Raw genomic sequence first — 21,249 nt, 5'->3', positions numbered from 1 at the left:
CTTTTGCTAGTATTAGGCAAATTTCTATGGCGGCTGAAGAACTGAATTTTCATCATTTTTAATGGAGTTTGATGTCATGTCCGTGCCCCATGTGCCTAAATCCAGTATCCATTATCTAGTTAATCAAAATGCTTAACAGATCATATTATTTACTGACAAGTAGGGAAAAAAATCATGTGATCAGGAATCTTTGTGGTAGGTAGTGCTTTTTTTAAAAGGATAAAAATTGGTGTTTTGAGCATCTGTAGTTGTATATATCAATAATGATCTGCCATCTAGCATCTAGTTAGGATAACATATTGTTGTCAAAGCATGAAATGACAAGATTTTTGGTTGTTTTTTTAGGTTTATTATTACATTCGGTCAGGATGTGCAAAAATTGAAAGTGGAAAATGGGAAACTGGATAATACGGAAAAGAAAAAGAAAGTATTTGTTTTGCCTGAGGATTTTCTCTCGTTAGAGAATTGATCCTGTAATTAAACTCTTCTTTTATAGATCTGATGGAAAGTAGGCTTCTAGTTTGTCCTCAATTCTCCATCCACTGGAAGCAGTCATTTCCTGATGAAGGCATGTGCTTTCTCTTGACCGATTCGCTGGGCTGTGGTAGGGATAGGCTGAGAAGCTCTTGATCCCAAAGAGATGACAGAAGGCTGTACCTCTCCAGGCATTGAAAAGCATCACAAGAGCGTGGACCAGACTTCTGTGATGTGGGTTAAAACTGTCATCTGACACAGCATAGTTCCTGCTTAGCTCCAGAAATGGAACTGCTGCAGGGGATGGTGGAAATAGGAAGCCTCAAAAGATGAAGAGGGAGTAGCACCTTCACAGTTTGGGGGTGATGCAGCATTTATCAAAAGAAAGCTTTGTATGCAACTTTCTCTGTGAGCTAGACGTGGTTCCGAAGTGAGCTATGCTGTATGAACTGCGTTCAGGGCGGATTCAAGCTGTCCACGGGGCATTTGTCTTTTCCAGCACATGCAAAACCTTGGCAACTGCTGTTGGAGACCGTTTAATGTTCAATTCATTATAATTTGAACTGTCATGCTTTTAAACTGTTTCTTACTAGTTTATTACTTTTGAAGTGAGAAATACTTGTTTGAATTGCAGGCAGTCGGTGTTAAAAATGTGCTAAGGGATTTCCTAGCCTCTTTGGGAAACAAGGTGTAGTGGAAAAACTGCTTATTTTGTATGATGCTCTGAGAGCATTTATTTCTAGTACTGCTCTGTCAATTGTCATAATGCCACAGAGTATGAATAGAACTCTGGTGGCAGCAGAAAACAGCATTTTGTGCTGGTGCAAAATGTACCATGCAGTCATGTTTCCAGCTAATTTCTGTGGATTCCTGCAGTTAGCACCTGCAGAAGTAGCTCTAAAGCTACGGTGGTTTTATGTAGACAGAGTGTGCTGATGGTGAGGCAGTTCTGTCCGTTACTCCTGCCCTTTTGTAAGGTGCTTTTATCACAGAGGTAAGTACTCCGTAGCGTGCAGTTGGGTAGTGGGTAATGAGGATTTTAGATTAAATACAGTAGAATTTTTTTAACGCTATGGTGAGATGAAAAAAAGGTGGTGGAGATGGTGAAGAGAAGGATCATATCTGTAACCCTTTGCTCTTATCTCCAGTCTAGTGATAGTAAACAGGATCCCAAGAGGTACAGATGCCCTCAGCAGTGAGTAAGCAGTGCTTTTTGTTTCATGTTGGTTGTAGCAAAGCCAGTGTTCCACTACAGCGCTAATCAAACGGGTGAGGTGGCTTCCAGTAAGAGCATTTTTTTCTTTCTCTCTCCATTCTTCTGGCACTGTGCTAGGGCTAATCATCCTGGGAGAAATATCATGAGACAGTAGTTCAAAAATTGTATTTGTCTGGTGTTAGAAATTGAAATGTGGAGAACTAATATGCAGAAAATCATGACATAAACTTGCAGGGTTCGAATAACAGTAATTCATGAACATTTCTGTAAAAGAGTGAGAGGAATATACCAGTTCCTTCAGAAGTCTGGGATGTTTTCAAAAACCCAGGTGTTGCACATTCATTGTAGCTGCCTCTCAAAAGGTGTTTTCTCTTTAATTTAAAGAAACAACCTTATTAGAATCCAAACAAGTTGCCTCCCCCACAGTATCAAGATTTTTCTAATAATCTCATTGGCAAACTTTAGTCAAAACAGAGTGCACACAAAGTTGACCAAAGAAAAAGTCATTTTGTTGTATGTTGGAGCAACTTCTCTAAAATTCAGACTGGAAATAAGTGTTGAAATACAATACTGTACTTGGATACCTTTACAGGAGATAAAATTAATTTTCCAGTGAGATAATGAGTAACTGTTTACACCCAAATACAATCTTTCAATAGCTCTTAGACTGAAACTTTGTTTGCAAAGAAATGTGTGTATTAAATCTGGTTCCTTCCCACAAAGGGAGGTATAAAATTGCAGTAAAATACTTTGTAGCCAGAAGAGGACTCAGTTTGAAAAATAATGATGTTAACTATTTTTAAATTAGCCTCATTTGTCATTTAACTGGTTTAAAAAAAAAAAGTGTTTAACGTGAGCTCTTTAAATACTTGTGTAAATATGGGTGATTGAGAGGAATGAAGGCTGGAAGACTGCTTTTGTTTCTTGATCAGTCCATTTTAAGCTTATCGGTGTGGTCACTGAATCCAGTCTTCAGGTATTTTGGAGCATAAACACACCTTAAATGGTTTGGTTTTTTTCAGAACTCAACTTTAGCTCTATGCCAAGGATATGATATTTTTTTTTAAATTCCTGTTTGCTATTTAATTTTCCCCTGGCTTTTAAAGATACAAGGAAGTTGGGCTTGTATATTGGAATAGTTGAGCAGTATCCTACAGTAGACTGCGGGAGACAAGTCTGAGAATCAGAGATGATTAGAAGCAACTGTCAGGTGAAACCCTACCAGGGTGCATACTCCAGGAGTGCTTCTACTGTGGCCCCAGCTGCTAACAGGCTTTGACTCCACAGAACCAGACTAGAGCTAGTCCAGGGTAAATCCCCTAAAATTCATATCACATGAGCGTCAGGTCCCTGGTGCCAGCTCTTAGGCTTTATAAATCTACTCCTATGTGTCTGTTTCTTTTACTCTGTGATTCTTGCTCTTCACACTTCCTTTGAGAAAAAAAAAAACAACCAAGCAAACCCACCAAATAACAATTAAAAAACAACCCACCAACAACTCCCAAAAAACCAACAAACCTTGGTGAAGTTTACACATCTCTGACAGAACCTGCACCTTACTGAGATGGCAAAACAGGGGTTTGCTGTGCAGGAACCGGTTCCTTAAGTATTTCCATGTGTGACTTCCATAATCTGTACTCCATTGTCTCTTACTGGGGCACCAATTTATCATGGGATCCAGTCTGCAGAGAATCTGAAGGGGCAGGACCTCTTCCCTTCAGTACTTCTCATCTCCAGTGGAAGCTTCTGCAAGTGCAGGTTGCTTACAAATCTCCAGTAGGTACTAAGTGCAAACCTAACCAGGTGTGTCTGAGGCACACTCGCATGTGCAGTGATATCTGCCACGACAAGTATTGAAACAATTACCCTTGTAAGCAGCCAAGGTATGATATTCTCAGTGAGCTGGTTTGGATGTCCATATTTAACTGATGTGCACCTGGATAGTACTCTACAGTTTTGTTTTAAAAATTTAAAACAGTCTGTACTAAGGAGGTGATGAAAATGTTTCTTTTCGGTCTTATTTCACTTTCTAGGTTTTAAATATATCTGTCAATTTTGTAGTCTAATTCTGTAAGTTTTAAATCTACCCACACATGTAAATACATACACACACTGATCTCTTATCCCTAATTGTGTTGCTTATTTTCCAGAATGGAAGTTGTACATTTCACCTTGTCAGTAAAATTGCTTGCAAAGTCGCAGTTCTAAAATTGTAGAGTTGAGTTTGAAACAAAGGATTATTAGAGTTTCAGTTCTTATGTATTGGTAGTTAAGTTAAATAATATAAAAATTTTCAAAAATTCCAGGGAAGATTAATAAGGTGAGTCCTGTAAGAATGTTAGCAAGGTTCCTTAGTTTACCAAGTAGAATAAAGAAACCTGTTTCTTATACAAGCCGTCTCTAGTATACTTGATCTCTAATAATTTTCCATTGTGAGTTCATTTTTTAAGGATGCTATTAATTCAAGCTAATCGGTATAGATGTGTAAATAATAGCTCTCGTTCTTATGTTAGATGTTGCTTACATATGTTCTTTTACTGTCTATAAGAAAACAACGTTTTGTTCTCTTTGTAAAACTTATAGTAGAATGTTTAATGTTTAATGAAAAAAGGGCAGCAGCGTAAAGCTTGAATCTTAGAATGCTTGCCACAAACCGCATGAACAGTATTGGACACAAACTGAAGAAGTTGCAGTGATACAACCGTATTTTGCACTTAGAATTTGAGAACTCAACCTGGCCATCTTCTTTTTAGAATATCCACATAAATACGGACCACAAGGAGGTTGTGCAGATCATTCAGTATTTGAAAGAATGAAGAAATACCAGATGACTGGTATAGAAGAACCAACAACAGAGGTACAACACAGGCTAATGGATTATGTAGATTAGAAATTGGTGTAATCACTTCTTGTTTCTTGTGTGTTGTCTCTCTTACCTTTGGTCTGTCATCATCCCTCAACATCGTGAGGTACTTAAATTATTGCACGAGGTTTCTTATTAACATAACTTTTCTAAACTCTTTTTCTCATTGCTTCTGCAGCATAGATGTGCTAGCTCATAGTTTTAACGGCTCCTACGTGATCGCAAATTTTTCAGCAATTGGAATTTTAGCTGGGTGTGGAAATCCAGCTTCAGATGATGAATATACTTTATTGCAGTTGAGGAGGAAGTCTCAAGTTTCTTTTATCTCTAATCTATTGGTCCTTAAAGAGTAATAACTTCTGGATTTTCAAGTTACATTAGTGTAACGTGTGATATCTGAGTGCTTTCAGTGGTAATGAAGTGATATGAGTGGGAGGGTCCTACTAGCAATACTGAAAGGTGGGAGGGGTTACAGCATGCTGCAGGTTGCCTGTAATAGGAGGTAGGTGGTCTATGGAAGGGACTTGTGTACCTGTTTAGAGTCCTGCAGGGTTTTGGTTTTTTTTTTCCTTCAGGTTTGCGCCACTTGTCCTGAGATTAGATTTCTTTTTTCAACACTTTCCAACAATAAATTATTTAGTTTCTCTTAGTGTTAACTGTGTTCTGAGCTGTTTGAAGTTTTGACGTCGTTTTGTGGTGCCAGTTAAGTATATGCCAACAAAACTATGCAATATGGCTTGTTAAATAGCATCAGCAGCTTAAAGTTTCTTTACATTGTCACTCCAGAAGTTATCAACAGTATTACACAATTCAGCGCTGGTAACAATGCTTTACCAAAAATTTACTTGTAAAACTTCGTGCAGAGGTTGGGCCGTCAACCATTGAATACCATCAGGCAAATGTGTTAGCAGATACTGCTCTGACTAATGAGCGTTATTTTAACTTCGTGCTTAGTGTACTGTTGTTCCATGCTGAAGTGCTTCGGTATTTCTGTTTGCAGAGGTAACTGACTACAGTCATTACAATGTGAAATAACCTGTATTAGGGAGGGCGCATTTAAGTCCCATAGTGCTGGTTTTTTTCTGGTCTGGAAACTGTTTGTTCATCTTAGAAAAGGATTACGAAAAAGAAAAATTCCAAAGATCGCATGAATGAAAAAATCCATTTCACATTGACTGCCTTTTGTAATATAAAATGAAATGCACAGAAGGGTTTGACTGAGACATCATTAAAAATAGAAGGCATACTCGAAAACTGGCTGTAACGTGCTTAGTTTAATTCCAGATTCATGAGACTTTGTGGGTTAAAGAAAAAGAATTAAAATATATTTGTATTAGTAGAGTATGTTTAGAAAAATCCATTGCTATTTTTAGGTAATCTAGGGAAGCATGTAAATCCACAAAATTAATATGTTAATTTCCTGGGTATATGTAGAAGCCTTTTGAAGAGCCTAAGAACAATGGTCCACAGCTTTTAAGAAAAAAACGTGCCACACAGGCTGAAAAAAATACATGTCAGCTGTATATTCAGACTGATCATCTGTTCTACAAGCATTATGGAACAAGGGAGGCTGTAATTGCACAGGTATTTCAAATCCCTTTGTTTTAAAGGATCTGCTTTTACTTTATTTCTGATAAATTTCATGTAATTTCATTGTGTATATTATTGCTTGTTTACTTCAGAAGATCTTGTTTCATTTGTTACAGTGCTCTTCATATTACTGAAAGAGCTTTTTCTATTTTGCTGGGAAGATGCTATGTATCTGTGACAAAAGTCTTTGGCACTTGTGCTTCCTTCAGTTAATTATGGCAGCTGTGGTTTGTTTAGCACTTCTGAGCAAGACTTCCAGTCTGACTTTTTTCAATTCTTACTCAGTAAAATAATACTTCCTACAGAGTTCTGTTGTGTTTGACCTGCCAAGCCTGTGTGTTAACACTTTGAAAACCTTCCATCTGGAACTTGAGTTCAAAACACTGTGAGCTGATGATGCTGAGATCTGTTCCTGTACTGTCTGATCTAGTGGAAGGGTAAAAAAGCCGTGGCAGGCGCTTCTCACTTGTCAATATGCTATAACTGGAAAAGGTTTGGGAGTTTTATTTTGCTGACCGTTTGCTAAAAATGTAGCTAACGTGTTAGCACACTTCTCTTGAAGCCTGAGGTTTCACTGCCACTTGCAAATCTGACTTTTACTATTTATTCATCATGCTGTACATACACAATTCAATTTAAGTAACATTTTCCCAAGCTCTGAAGTCACCTTCAAAATCAGGTTTTCAATGAGTTGGCATTTCTGTGTGCTTTTGGAAAAGGGAAATGACCAATTTTTTTCACATTTGTGTTCTACTGTAAATGAAAGAATAATGCTGTAGTGAGTAATTTTTTTCTCAAAAAAATAAATAGTGCTTTGAATACAATGTTATGTACAGTGCTATCTTATCGTAGCGATGAATTAGTATCACAAACAGTTATCTGAATAGTTAATAGAATTATGTGTTAAAAAAAAACAAACAGCAAAATACTTTGCTGTTATCTGGCATGGTGGCAATGCAGATACTAGGTTATGTAGTGATTTATTTCCATTGTTTGCCATCGGCATTTGGACAAAAAGGCCTGTTAAGAGTTCATGTGACACAATATCTTATATGTAAAAAGCATAGGCATTGCAGTTGTTGCTATTTAACATTAGCTGTGGTGTAGTGCATACATCTTGGAACTGTATATACTTTTGCTTTTGACAGATATCCAGCCATGTTAAAGCGATTGACACAATTTACCAGTCAACAGATTTCTCAGGAATCCGTAACATCAGCTTCATGGTGAAACGAATAAGAGTAAGTTGTATTGGAAATACTTTCAACATGACTGACGCTGCTTGGAGGCTGTATTTTTTTCAGCAATCCTGTTGCAGTTCACTTTAACCATTTATTGTCAGAAATTTCATAACACAAGCATCTCTAGTAAATGGTTCCTTAACTCATTTACTTTGTTTGGTTTTAGTGCTTATTGTCAAAAGCCTGCTACTTCTGTTATTAAGCTGTAGTCAGTTTTTACAGGAATCAATTTCTTATGTTTTAGCAGTGTTGACTGTGGGGCAAGTAGACTGTATTGCTCTCCAAGAACTTTAATACTAAAACAGATAATAACTATCCAGATTGAAAGTTCCTTATATATTTATCCTCTTAAATCATCAGTTTTAAACTTTTGGGTACTGATGGAAAGGAAAAAGAAAGAAATAAGAGAGTGGGGATTTACTACACAAATATAATTATTTATTGTAGAACTTGGTTTTCTGAATATTGGGGTGGTAATTTGTCATGGCCTGTAAATCTTTAGCAACATCTTCAGCTGTTTAACATAAGAAGGTATTGACAACAGCAAGCCTCTTAGCTGATATTCGCAAGTCAATTGGAAATTAATTATGTCTTACAGCTTGTTTCAATTTACTTTTAGATTAACACAACTGTAGATGAGAAGGACTCTTCCAATCCCTTCAGGTTTCCTAACATTGGTGTGGAAAAGTTTCTGGAACTGAACTCGGAACAGAATCATGATGATTATTGCTTGGCCTATGTGTTTACAGACCGGGATTTTGACGATGGAGTACTTGGTCTGGCTTGGGTTGGAGCCCCTTCAGGTAATTCTATCCAAACTTTCAGTGCTTCGAGATAAAGAATTGTAGGTAGGTACAAAGAAGGAATGTAGAAATGATGCCATTTAAATTGACAGCAAATAGACAAAAATCTCATAACCAACTTTTCACAATTTTGGTTAGGAATGGTTTGATGGGTTTTTTAATATAAACAGCGTATCATGTGTCACTTCACTTAGTCTTGCTGTCTTCCTCATGAGTAAGATGTGAACAATAAAGAAAAACTTGTTTCTTTTGTTAGATGAAGGTGGTATTACTTAGATGGCTTTTTATTTGACAGGTGTGAGTGTCCAGTAAAGTGACAGAAGAAACAAGTATTTCTATGTGTATAAACAGAGCTTACAACTATGGGGTTTGAATTTTGCAGTAGAACTACACTGCAGAATCCTTAGGTTTTCTAGGTAGTATTGGAAGTTGTTGGGTTTTTTGGTTTTTGTTTTAAAACAAGTAAAATCAGTGAGATCCTGTTCTGAGAGATACCAGAATAATTATTGTGTGGCTCTTCTTGAACTGCTTCTCATTAGTTTCAATCTAGTCTCTTGATGTACAACATTGAACAATGGTCTTTACGTGTGCAGCATCTCAAGACATTTTTCCTGGATGTATTTTATTGGGTGTATTCGTTTTATAAAATGATGTATTTGAAAGTTGTTAGTCTTTAAATTTGAGTAAATACAAATTCTTTAATTATAGCTCAGCACAAATTCCAAATTGTGGAAACTTTCACAGAAATCAAAATCAGAAATTTGGAAGGAACAGTCTTCCCTTGTTTCTTCCCTTGAGTGATTTCTATAAAATAAGGAATTAGTCTGAAGAACAAGAAGTTCTATGAGACTTTGCAAGAGACTGAATACTTTTATGAGGACGTTATCAAGAGCTTTTACAGAAATTTGAGTAATGGTGGAAGAAATGTTAAACCATTCAGCAGATGTTTGTTGTAGAATGCTGGAGCTATGTGGAAAACTGTCATGGTATGATAGTCTCTCAGACTTTGATTTTAGGAGATGAAAATGCTGAAATAAGCGTTAGTAGGATATTCAGAGGAGTTAACAGATCAGTGGACCTATGAGTGTAATATGTGTGGTCGAACCTTAGTGTCTGTGGAAGAACCATAGGAAAAGTAATACACAGGTGGGTCTGTGACGACTAGTCCAGTGTAGAGACTGAGCAAACCCAGGGAGAATTGGGATGTGCATTCCATAAACGCTGCTTCCAAAACTAAATTTGCGAAAAATTAAGTTACTTCAAGAGATTTTCATCTTTAACACGTACACTGACGTAGGTTAAATGGGATGTTTCACTATATATGATTTTTTACTTCAGAAAGCAAAGAAACTCTTCTGTAGAGTTTTTTTAGGTACCGTTTATGTTAGCAATGGAATAGCTGAATTTTAGAACATTGATAATGCCTCACTACAAACTCAAATTATGGAAAAAGTAGGTGACATTAAAGCCACAATTTTGAGACTTTTCCAAACAGCAAGTGTGGTGCACTTGATTGTTGACCTTCTAAAAATGGTTCTGATGAACCCTCACATAAAAAGCATTTTCAGCTTTAGTTTGTACAGTGGAAAAATGAGTCACTTTTGCTGACAAGGATATATAGCTGATCTTGGGCATTTTATATAAATGCTCTTGCTGTGACAGAGGATCTCCTGTGATTTTGCTGTGGCTTTATTTCACTCAGTGAAATGCAGATGGGATGTAGATTGAGGCTACCTGTACTGAACATTGCACCCTGCTAGTCTTGTATGACAGGTCGGATGAATCGGGGCTCCTCCATGCAGTGCAAGGCCAAAATAGCTCGCTCTTAATAACTATTCTAAACCAGCTAACTTCTTGTGGGAATGTATCGATTCAGTGCTGAGGTCATTAGTGTGGATAAATCTAATCTACTTTCAAAGTTGTGTTAATATTCATTACACAGAAGAACTCCTAGTCCCTCAGTCTGTAAGTGTCCACTGAGGAGGAAAGCTCTTTCTTGTTCTAGATATCGCTAGAGAAGTAACACAGTACTTTTCTTAAATGACTAACCATTGTACTTTTTTCTAAATGCAGGGAGCTCTGGTGGAATATGTGAAAAGAGCAAACTGTATTCTGATGGTAAGAAGAAGTCTTTGAACACTGGGATCATCACTGTTCAGAACTATGGCTCTCACGTTCCTCCCAAAGTTTCTCACATTACTTTTGCTCATGAGGTTGGGCATAACTTTGGTTCACCTGTGAGTATTTCTCGCTTTCGACCGTTTTGAAGTGCGTGATTTCCAAATGAAGTTTTTACTCCTTATAAGCAAATATGATCATGACTGCACATGGTAAACAAACAAAAAGCAGATTGCCAAACCAGGCCCCTGTTATGAGTATTTGACAACACCGATGCAGCACTGGCTTTGGTGAATTATTTCCACTAGTTCAATCTCTTATAAATGGACGAAATATTCCCTCAAAACGTGCCTGTTTTTTATTGAAGACTAGGGTCACACACATCTTTTAAATGTATTTTCACTTATCATACAGAGGAGGAAGAATCAGTGCAAAATTAAGATGACACTTTATTCAACAAGTGAAGACAGAACTGGCTCTCTCTTTTTTTTTAGTGTTCAATTGCACTTACAACTTTACCCAAGAAAGCTATGGAGAGGATTACCAAGAGCAATATTTTAGAGCAGAATCGTCTCCCAGTTATTTAGGGAGATGATTTGTGTGCGGCAAGCTGAAAGCATGAAGCTTTTGGTTTTGCTGGAGATGAGAACAAAGTTCTCTGATTTGTTGTTTTTATTTTTATTTTTAAACTTAATTATGTAGGCTTGCTACTCTTGGAAGTAAAATGAAATCCAGATATGACAGGAGTGATGAGTTCTTCCAAAACAGATGTTCATGTGTGAATACTTTCTTTATGTGCCTTGAGAAAATCCTTAATACCGCTGCTCTGAGTGGGGACAAGCCTTCCGAGTATAACTGAAAATATAAGCACATGAAACTGAAAAATTAGTCCCACTGAGTGTAACGTCTTTTGGATCAGCCTGGAAGATGGCTCTTTTTTAATTTTACTCTGAGTTGCGTTTGATCCAGGGAAAAATGTGAAAGTACATGTTTGATTCTCCCAAACTATAATAAATGATACAATTCTTACAACTATGTTGAAAATTTTAAGATTTGCCTACTTCTCCTGGAGACATAGGTTGTCTTTCTGGAGTGTTGGATGTGTCAGGACAGCATTGGTGTTCCTCTTACAGTTAATAACTTAGTATGTTGTCAGTCTGCTATTCGGTAGGGTGCCCACCTGTAATGCATTTCATTCCTCGTGCTGGATATTGGATAGATCCAGGCACTGGCTGACAGAAATGGGCTTCTGCTCTGTTCTGAAGGCCTCTTGCACCTCCCTCAAAACAAACAAAAAGAATGGACTGCTGTTTCAGTTCACTCCTCCTGCTTTTATTCCCCAGAATGCTTCCTACCCTTTTGTGATCATAACACCACTCTTTGTAGAAGATGGCAACTTTTTTGAGTCTGTATTCATTCCAGGACATGCACTTGGGGTACACGTGAGCAAGAATGCAAATAAGCTAAAACTTCAGAAATTAGACACTTGCTACTGTTGTCTGGTTAAAAAAAAACAAACAAACAAAAAACTCCAAAAACAAACCCACAACAACACAAACAAGAAGCCCAAAACCAAACCTTTGTTTCCTTGTATAATGTCTGTGTTCCAAGAAACCTTAGAGTGTAAGGTGGTGTTCTGTTTTTATGAGCCTTTTTATTCTCACTGTGTTAGCAAATCAGGTTAGTTGTGCACATGTATAAAATGATAGCAAGAAATGAGAGAAGCTGTTGTGATAAAAGGTAGTTTTAAAATATTTGTTTTGCAGCATGATTCTGGAATGGAGTGCACTCCAGGGGAGTCCAAGAACTTGGGACAGAAAGAAAATGGCAATTATATCATGTATGCAAGAGCTACCTCTGGGGACAAACTTAACAACAACAAGTTCTCTATCTGTAGCATTCGAAATATCAGCCAAGTTCTTGAGAAAAAGAGAAATAATTGTTTTGTTGGTATGTATCCAGTCACCCTGAAAGCAGAATACCTAAGCTATTACTATTACGCTTAATCAAAAATTTATTAATTTTTATTTTACTTTGTCTTACTCATATTTTTCTTTTGAAAGATTCTGTAAGTCAATAACTTAGTTTGAGATCTGGAGTACTATGTCAAGTTCTGGGCTCTTGCCTCCAGGAAAGACATGGACATACTGGAGTGAGTCCAGCAAAGGGCCACAAAGATTATGAAGGGAGTGAAGCATCTGATATAGATGAGGAGAGGCTTCAGAGCTGAGACTGTTCAGTCTGGAGAAGGGAAGGCTGGTGTTGGGGGGTGGCTCTTGTCCGTCTTTGGAAATGCCTGATGGGAGGGAGAAAAGAGAACAGGGACAGACTGTGTTCAGTCATGGCCGGTGAAAGGACAAGGTGTAAGGAGCACAAATTAAAGCACAGGAAATTCTATTTAAACATAAAAAACCCCCAAGGAATTTTCTTTCTGGAGTCTGGTGTGTGAGCTCTTACAAATTTTGTGAGATTGTGGAGTGAGTAGGTTTGTGTTTTGGAGTGTTGGCAGTAGTTCGTCCCAGTACCATCAGCCTTTGCCTTAAGCTGCTCAGACTCTGTTAAAGGAGAAGGAGTACAAGAAAGGCTGCTGCTCTGTTGGAGGCTTAGCAGAGAACTGCCTCTTATCACTGCTGATTTCCTGTCCACACAAGAAACTCCCTGTTGTCAGCAGAAACCTTTTACTCAGAGGTTTGAAATTGTATGAATGGTGGGAATGACTAAGCTGGGTGGGAAGCAAATGGTGCAAGTTGACTTGAGCCCTAGTCTAACGTCCATCTTGACCAGATGTTTTCAGTCACAGTTGGCTGAATGCTCTTTCAAGTCAATGTTAACATTTCGAAGTCTATTTGTGTGTTCCTTGTGTTGATTTGTACATACATATCCTGGCATTTTTCAGAGTCTGGTCAGCCCATCTGTGGTAACGGACTGGTGGAACATGGAGAGCAGTGTGACTGTGGATACAGTGACCAGTGTAAAGATGAGTGCTGTTACGATGCGAACCAATCAGAAGATAAAAAATGCAAGTTAAAACCAGGCAAATACTGCAGGTATTGTGCATATCAGTTACAGCACAGTTTAATTTGGGGGATCTATTGGTAGCTATAATTGGTATTTTAGAATCGGAATGTATTTACCTGTATTATTCTTAAAGTACTTAATTCCTTTAAAATGCCTTATACAGTGAGTGAGAAGTTCATAAGCACAATTACGCTGTGCAATTCTTGGTGCTAATTGTCGCTTGCTTTCCCTTAGATGACTGTTCTCTAGCTTTTGAGGAAACATAATACGGCACTGGATTGTGTCAGTGCTAACGTATCGTGTTGAAATTGTTATCTTTATCGGAAATGTGTTGTGCAGAAGTCTTGCAAAAACTGCACCATTCGGAAAAACACGACCAGGATGCTGTTTGTACAATAGGTACAGGAAGGTGATAATGGAGGGTATTATGAAATTGGATCCTATCCTAGTGACGTTTCTACAGCATTGCCTAACTGGAAGATGGCTGAAGGATATAGTTGATTGATTATTTTTTTTAATGCTTGTCTCATAAATTAAACTCTTTTCAAGTCACCTTGTATCTTGGCAGTGTTGTGTACACAGCAATTTATAAGAGGAACTTTTAAAGATCATAGGACTTACTTCACTGTAAGTCAACTTCCATCTTGTAGTTCCATGACTTATGATAAATGTTAAATTTTTACCTCATCTGAAAACCTAAGTGGATCTTTTTCACATGAAAGATGTGAGCTTTTGTTCCTCTCTCGAGACAGACATAAATCTAACATCTGGTTAGACTCTTAGCCAAAGATGATGAGAAAATTACTATTATTTTTAAGTCTAAACCAACTCAACTTTTTAATACAACATACACAATTTTGTTCTAATTAAACTTTCCTGCCCTAAAAATGTTTTTTTGTCATCCTGGGAGTGGAAATAGAAGTAGCTTCTATTGTTAAAATGTGTTTGGCAGCGTAGTCTTGGTGGAAGGACCATTTCCTGTGAATTCGTAGTTGCAATAATTTTGCATGTCTTACCCACACCCCTGCAAATTCTTATTTCTGCCAAAATGAAGGCCTTACATTGTCTTGTTTTATAATTGGTATCAGAGTTTTGCTTTTATGTTGCTCCTGTGGTGAGGAGCTAGTGGCCAGGACCAGCTCCCTTTGCTCTCTTGTGTTCAGCTGGCTGTAGGCTAGTTTTGTGCCCTGCTGGGACAGTCTTCAATATGAGTTGTTTTAGGATTCCCTTTCTTCCAGTTCGGTTAAGTTTGAAAATATTGCTATACAAAGAGGTCAAAAAAAAGCTTCAGAAAGAGAAGTTATGTGTCCTGCTGTTTCAGCAGATATACTAGTGTGCTATACTGGTGTACATACCATCAGGGGCTCCGATGCTTTTTCCGGGACAGAAAGGAGCCCAAGTGTTTTGGGGGAACCGGTGAAGCTATATGGCTGCTTTAACAAATCTTTCCGTCCCCCTAGATTTGTTTGTACGCTCATAGTGATTTCTGAAATAAAATCTGGTGCCTTCTGCCCTTTTCTTGATTATTTAAACAACGTAAGTGGTATGGCTGCAGAAAGTAGAAAAAAAATTTCTTAGAGATGTTAATCAGTGACAGATAAACCTTGACTCACTTGTTACATTGGAACTGCTACTGTCAAATTAATCCATTGTTCCTGAATTAATTTTGCCAACTTGCTAATTGTATGTTTTATATATACAAACTTTGAAATGCTGCTATTTTCTATCTATTTTGATTTCAAATGTGCTTGTTCTGTTTATCTGATACTAATGCAAGCAGTTTAATTGGTTACTACAGAGACTATGAAATCTGTAGCAACCTTTTGTTACCTTAAGGGACAGAAAAAATTATTTCAATTCACATTTTAGATAGCACAAACTAGAAATAGGTTGTGTTTGAGTAGGTTTCGGGTTGAATAGTGCTTCTGGAATTGTTCATGCTTTTTCTTTACATCCCTGTTTTCTGTTTGTTTCTAGCCCTAGTCAAGGCCCCTGCTGTACTGCACAGTGTAACTTCAAACTGAAGACCGATAAGTGTCGGAATGATTCTGACTGTGCAAAGGAAGGAATGTGTAATGGTGTCAGTGCTCTCTGTCCAGCGTCTGAGGCCAAACCAAACTTCACAGACTGCAACAGGCACACGCAAGTTTGCATCAATGGGGTGTGTGTTTTTACAATCACATACAACTGCAGTCATTTATTGCAAGGCACTGCATTATGAAGTGATATCGTTTCAATGCTTCATGGAGAAGAGTAGAGGATTAATCACTTTTTCAGTAAAAACGTTTAATTTATGGGTTTCAATGAAAATAACTGTAAAGGTACACCAAATATTAAGAAGCAGGTAACAAATATCAAGCTAGCTTTACTACTTGAGAGAGTTCAAGTTAAAGGTTTGGGGTTTTTTTTTTTTGTAAAAAGTGGCAATATGAGTGTGTTTTATTTCCTACTTCCATCTTCTCGTTTTTCTTCAGTCTTGGTCAAGTAATTTTGTTGCCTTAGGAAATTATATATGCTATCAGTACATGTTGAATTCGCTCTAATGAAAATATGTGGTTCTTCCGCCCATGTGTGGGTAACGCAGATGTGCGACCATACAGAATGAGTCTGAACTGCTGTTAGTTTCCTGGGTTGAAGACTCCATGGCAGTTGCATGAAATATTGATGGAAAGTCTTAGAAATTGATCTATGCTTACTTGGAAACAGAAACAAGCAAAAGTCATCCTCTTAAAGAGCTATAACTTGTGTTGCTCTAAGTCTCTGTTTCCTGCAGTCCAGATTTTTAACCCAATGACACTACTTGTAATAATTTTTCCAATAGTTTACCATCATCTTAAAGATGCAGGAATTGTCTTTATGTAGTTACTTGACTTTGAAACAAGATTATAAATACACTGATTTTTTTCATTTTAATTTGAAGTGTCTTCCCACAGTGGAATTAAATACAGAATCTTTCCTGACATTAATTTTTATATCATTTTATGAGATAAAATATTTTTGAAGACATGCCTTTGATTTATTTTCCTATGGTTTTGAGTGATGCTGTTTCAGTGTGAACTGCAGTGCTGTGAGTGTTTTGCAGGGTACTCTGAGGGCCCTAAAAGAAGTCACAAAATAAAATAGGGCAAATCACCTTTAAAAAAATTATCAAATAAGCTAAACACTGCAATTGAATAATAATTTTTTTGTTTATAAATTTCGTAAGAAATTCAAGCTATTATTTCTCTTCATAAGCATCTTTAGGCCTACGATTGTGCTTTCAGCTGTTAAAACTTAATATCTTTCCTAATGTCTGTGTGCTTAAAAGTGAAATAGATTTTTGTGTTCTCGTGCTTTTGGCTCCAACAGCAATGTGCTGGCTCTATCTGTGAGAAGTACGGCTTGGAGGAGTGTACGTGTGCGAGTTCAGATGGCAAGGACGATAGAGAATTGTGTCACGTCTGCTGCATGAGAAAAAGTAAGATTTGTCGGAATTGTAAGCATAAATATAGCAGTAGGTATCTGAGGAATCTTCTCACGGTGTTTATATTTTTGTTAACTTGAGAGCGTACTGCGATTTTGTTCATACTTGGTTTCAGATAGACATGGCATTGCATTTTGTAGTGAGTAAACTATATTTTGCTTTTTTTTTACAGATTAATAGAAATTTGACATTTTTCAAAAGCATTTGAACAATTAAACACCAGGGTATTCATGCACATGTTTTAATCCAATAATGGTTTGATTAATTTGTATTCATTTTCAGTGGACCCGGCTACTTGTGCAAGTACAGGCTCTAACCAGTGGGAGAAATACTTTGGTCGTAAAACTATTACTTTGCAACCTGGATCTCCGTGTAATGATTTCAAAGGCTACTGTGATGTGTTTATGAGGTGTCGACTAGTAGATGCTGATGGCCCGCTGGCTAGGTTAAAGAAAGCGATTTTTAACCCGGAGCTATATGAAAATATTGCCGAATGGATTGTGGTAAGTGGGTTTTTTTATCTTACTAGTCTAATACAATTTTTTCTTGTTAATCAGTATTCACAGTTGGTAAATGTTGCTGCATATATACAGTACCTCAGCATTCTTCAAAGTGTAATCAGTCCTCATTTTCCTAGTTTTTTCTGTAAGCACCTTGAGTGCAGCAAATAAGTTTGATGGATTGAAGGCAATGGGAACAAATAAAAAATAAGTAAATATTTAGTGTTAATACCTCTATTCACTCCATTGTCCATATTGGTGTTAACGTTCACGTTTTTAATTTACTGGGTGTTCCTGGTTTAACTCTTTGTATTTGAATGCTCTGATTTCTTTTAAGGAACTAAATATTGATCTCTAGCATTTCTTATTTTTGTTGCATGAGATGACACTTTCCTAACAATAGACTGGGAGAAGAACTACAATGAAACACTGTTATAGAGCTGCCTAGTCAATTCTGTGTAAGCTGGTGGTTGTTTTTAGGCTTGTGTAGTGTATCTTCTGTGAAATACTCTGACTCCGAAGCATTTGGGGATTTTTTGTGTAAGAATGTTGAGGATGTTTTTCTTCAATATGTTATGGTCTTTTAAGTGATGTTTGAGAACAGCTTTTTGAAAAGGCAAAGGAAACCCATATTCAGTGATCCCTGACTCGTGTGTGTGTGTGCCAGTCCCCCAAAAATCATTCTGTTGTGTTTTTAGGCTTATTGGTGGGCAGTGTTGCTTATGGGAATTGCCTTGATCATGTTAATGGCTGGTTTCATTAAGATATGCAGTGTTCATACTCCAAGCAGTAATCCAAAGTTGCCTCCTCATAAACCACTTCCTGGTGAGTACACCAAGTAATTAAATCTATGGAGAAATGTTTTAGCAGCAATTGTTTTGTTCTAAAGGGAAATTTCAGGTGTCCCAACCTACAGTTCTTAGCCTGGCACTGTGAAACTACGAATGGAATTCATGCCAGTGAAACAATTCATACAATTTAACTTTTGCCATATTTTCCTATAATATAATATGCATATAAAAAGAAAGCTTTGGAGACTTATTTCTGAGTTAGAGTTCTTTTCATTTCCTGTTACATTTTGTAAGAATCAGCCTGTTCAAAGACCTACTGTTGAGAAAATCAAAAGTATTCTCTAAATACTCCATGCAGTTAATAATCTATTTAAAACCTTGTAGGTCTGAATCTGAAGGCTTTCAGAAAAATAGTTGTTTAATTTGCATGGCCAGGGCAACTTTTCTGGAAATTTATTATTTTTTTAAAATTCATTTTAATAATGTGTACCTTTCTTTGAAACAGGCACTTTAAAAAGGAGGAGACCACCACAAACCACTCAGCCACCCCAGCGGCAGCGGCCCAGAGAGAGCTATCAGATGGGACATATGAGACGTTGACAGCAGCTTTTTGCCTTGGTTCTTCCTAGTGCCTACAATGGGAAAATTCACTCCAAAGAAAACCTAATAATTCATTGTCCCCGGTCTAACTCTCAAAAATTGAAGAGGGAAGAAAAAAAAAAAGCATGATATGCCCTCAAAACAAGTGGAAATGGTTAATTTTTAATGAGCGAATCTTCCAGCTCAAGAAGAAGAAAAGTGTTTTTTCTTGCGTATTTTTAATTTAGTGGCACAAAGTCCTAGAGTATCATGATTCTTTCCCCCTTCTGTGCTCTTCATTGCTGCATTTTCTTCACTTGCAAGCAAATATGGCTGTAGTAAAACTTTTACTCAAGAATTGAAAAAAATATCTATTTTTCAACTGCCAGACAAGGCTAGGAAGCTAGACCACCTCAGCATTGGAGACATGACTTGTCAATGTATATACGTTGTTATATGCAGACATGTATTTCTAACGTACACCCGTACTTGTGTGCAATTGTAAACGAGAGAATTGCAATATGGATGTTTCTTTGTATTATAAAACTTTTCCGCCATTAATGAAGAAATTACTGTTCAATTGACATACTCAGGATAACAGAGGATGATGGTGTGTAATGGTCAAGGATCCTGTGATGCTTTACACAGCAATTTTGAGTCAAATCAAACTTCTTTTATCATGATCGAAGTTGTTTCAAGCACTCATTTCATCTTTTATCAAACAGCTGCTAAGACATAGCATACAAGATTGAATGGTCTTCTGCAGGTGTTCTGCAAACTTTGCAAATGCCAGAATGTTTCCAAAATGTTTTATCTAAGTGTCTGATTTCTTGTAGCTCAGCATAAATATTTTTAATTTGTCTGATTATTCAGCTAAGTAATGAATAGTTAGATGAAGTATTTCCGTGCTTTATTAGAAAATTCTGCCTGTTATTCAACTTGTTTTAAAAATTTCAACCAGTTTATTTGGGCTGTTCAGATATGCTTGCAGTATGATAAAGTTCATTTTCTGAGGGATGTGTAAAGAAAGAAGAGCTGTAGGGTTTTTATTTTCTTTTTTTTACATTTATCAGATCTTTGCATAACTTTTCAGCATGATACTGTTGATAACCACTAAAGTAGAGTGATTTGCCCAGCTACTGCGGCAGAGTTAAAACCGTAGTTAAGCCTTCCCTTTTTCCCCCGTTTCCTACCAGTAGTGAAGTTCAACAGCACAATGTCCCATTCCAAAGTTTTTATTATGAATGTAAATAATTGGCATTTTTGAAAGAGGAAACAAAAGATGTCTTAAGGTGCTTACTGCTATGCAGGAGACGAAAGGGGGCATTACAAAACGTTTAAGCTTGTGATATATTTATTGCTTGTTTTCCAGAAGCACCAAGCTGATTAGAGACGCAAACGGCTATAGTTTTCCTGGCTTTGCTTAGGAGAAAACATACTAAGGGTTGGACAGGCTTCCTTTGTTTGTTTTTTGTTTTTGTTTTGTTTTTTTAAGAGTATAAGGTTTACACAATCATTCTCATAATGTGACGCAAGCCAGCAAGGCCAAAAATGTTACAGAATATAATGGAATCTCTTCCTTGTAAACTTGTACAGTATGTGGTAACTTTTTCAAAATACAGCTTTTTGTACATGGTTTAGAGACAAATTTTGTACATGAAACCCCAACTCCAATAGACTATATAAATAATTCTAAATGATCTTAACTAGCTAGAAGTGTACGTAGTTGCTTTTAAGTCATTTTAAAGACCTTTGTTTTAGGACTGTGCAAAGATTGGAAGTGGGTTTGCATTTCTAAAATGGTGACTTTTATTCAGCAAGAGTTCTTAGTAACTTCTTGAGTGTGGTAGACTTTGGAACATGTAAATTTTTTGCCTGTAATGTTATCCTGTGGTAGGATTTTGGCAGACAACTACTGCCCTATTTTATTTTGAGTCTAAGTTAAATGTTTTCTGAAAACAGAAGCGTGCACTGAACTCTCCACTGCAAGTCAAGATGTGGTAAAACCGAAAGCAAGTTCAAGACAATGAAATGGAATACTACTGTCAATTTCATGTCCACTGTGTTTTATACAGTATCTTTTTTGTTCACTTTGGAAATTTTTACTAAAAATGCAAAAAATAAAGTATTGTGCAAAGATATGTAAGGTTTTTTGAAACTTGAAATGCATTAATAAATAGACTTGATGAAATCATCTTCTGAAGATCCATTTACTTTTTTGAACCCTGAAAACAAAAAGGAATATACAGATTCTACTTAATCTTCGGCTTTTGCTGGAAAGGGGCCATCATGCCAAAAAGGAATTGTACTATCTTTGCACTGTCAAAGTGCACCTCCCAATTTTAACATCATACAGATAAATAGAAATGTTTTTGTACAGACTTTTTACGGAGAAGCCCTAAAATGATATTTTAAGTTACTTGTATGATCACAGGAATGAAATTCTTATCTCCAAAATGGAAACTAGTTAAATGGTGGGGTGTTCAAGCCTGGCACCACAGCTCCTGAACGATATCTTCTGAAATTAATATATTTTTGAAGAGAATACTGGAATTAACATACAATCCTCTGAATGCACAACTCACGGATAAGA

The 21,249-nt window shown here is 36.9% G+C and overlaps 1 protein-coding gene across 1 annotated transcript in view; it reads left to right on the top strand.

Moving 5' to 3' along the window:
- ADAM10 (ADAM metallopeptidase domain 10) overlaps window positions 1–20,847 on the top strand; it is a gene marked incomplete at its 5' end in the record, with an annotated part of 33,858 nt that extends 13,011 nt beyond the window's left edge. Inside the window, 12 exons of the mRNA XM_010082483.1 lie at window positions 4,444–4,547; window positions 5,988–6,137; window positions 7,292–7,384; window positions 8,004–8,187; window positions 10,261–10,424; window positions 12,072–12,255; window positions 13,202–13,352; window positions 15,301–15,484; window positions 16,672–16,780; window positions 17,069–17,289; window positions 17,985–18,111; window positions 18,583–20,847. Coding sequence (XP_010080785.1) covers window positions 4,444–4,547; window positions 5,988–6,137; window positions 7,292–7,384; window positions 8,004–8,187; window positions 10,261–10,424; window positions 12,072–12,255; window positions 13,202–13,352; window positions 15,301–15,484; window positions 16,672–16,780; window positions 17,069–17,289; window positions 17,985–18,111; window positions 18,583–18,677 — 1,766 coding nt within the window. The remainder of the gene's footprint in view (window positions 1–4,443; window positions 4,548–5,987; window positions 6,138–7,291; window positions 7,385–8,003; window positions 8,188–10,260; window positions 10,425–12,071; window positions 12,256–13,201; window positions 13,353–15,300; window positions 15,485–16,671; window positions 16,781–17,068; window positions 17,290–17,984; window positions 18,112–18,582) is intronic.
- Between the last annotated feature and the right edge of the window lie 402 nt (window positions 20,848–21,249).

This window comes from Pterocles gutturalis, unplaced genomic scaffold (assembly GCF_000699245.1).
Source record: "Pterocles gutturalis isolate BGI_N339 unplaced genomic scaffold, ASM69924v1 scaffold35474, whole genome shotgun sequence".
In the NCBI taxonomy this organism is placed as follows: Eukaryota; Metazoa; Chordata; class Aves; order Pterocliformes; family Pteroclidae; genus Pterocles; species Pterocles gutturalis.
The sequence above is the reverse complement of the archived record's forward strand: the minus strand, read 5'-3'. Positions and strand labels throughout refer to the sequence as shown.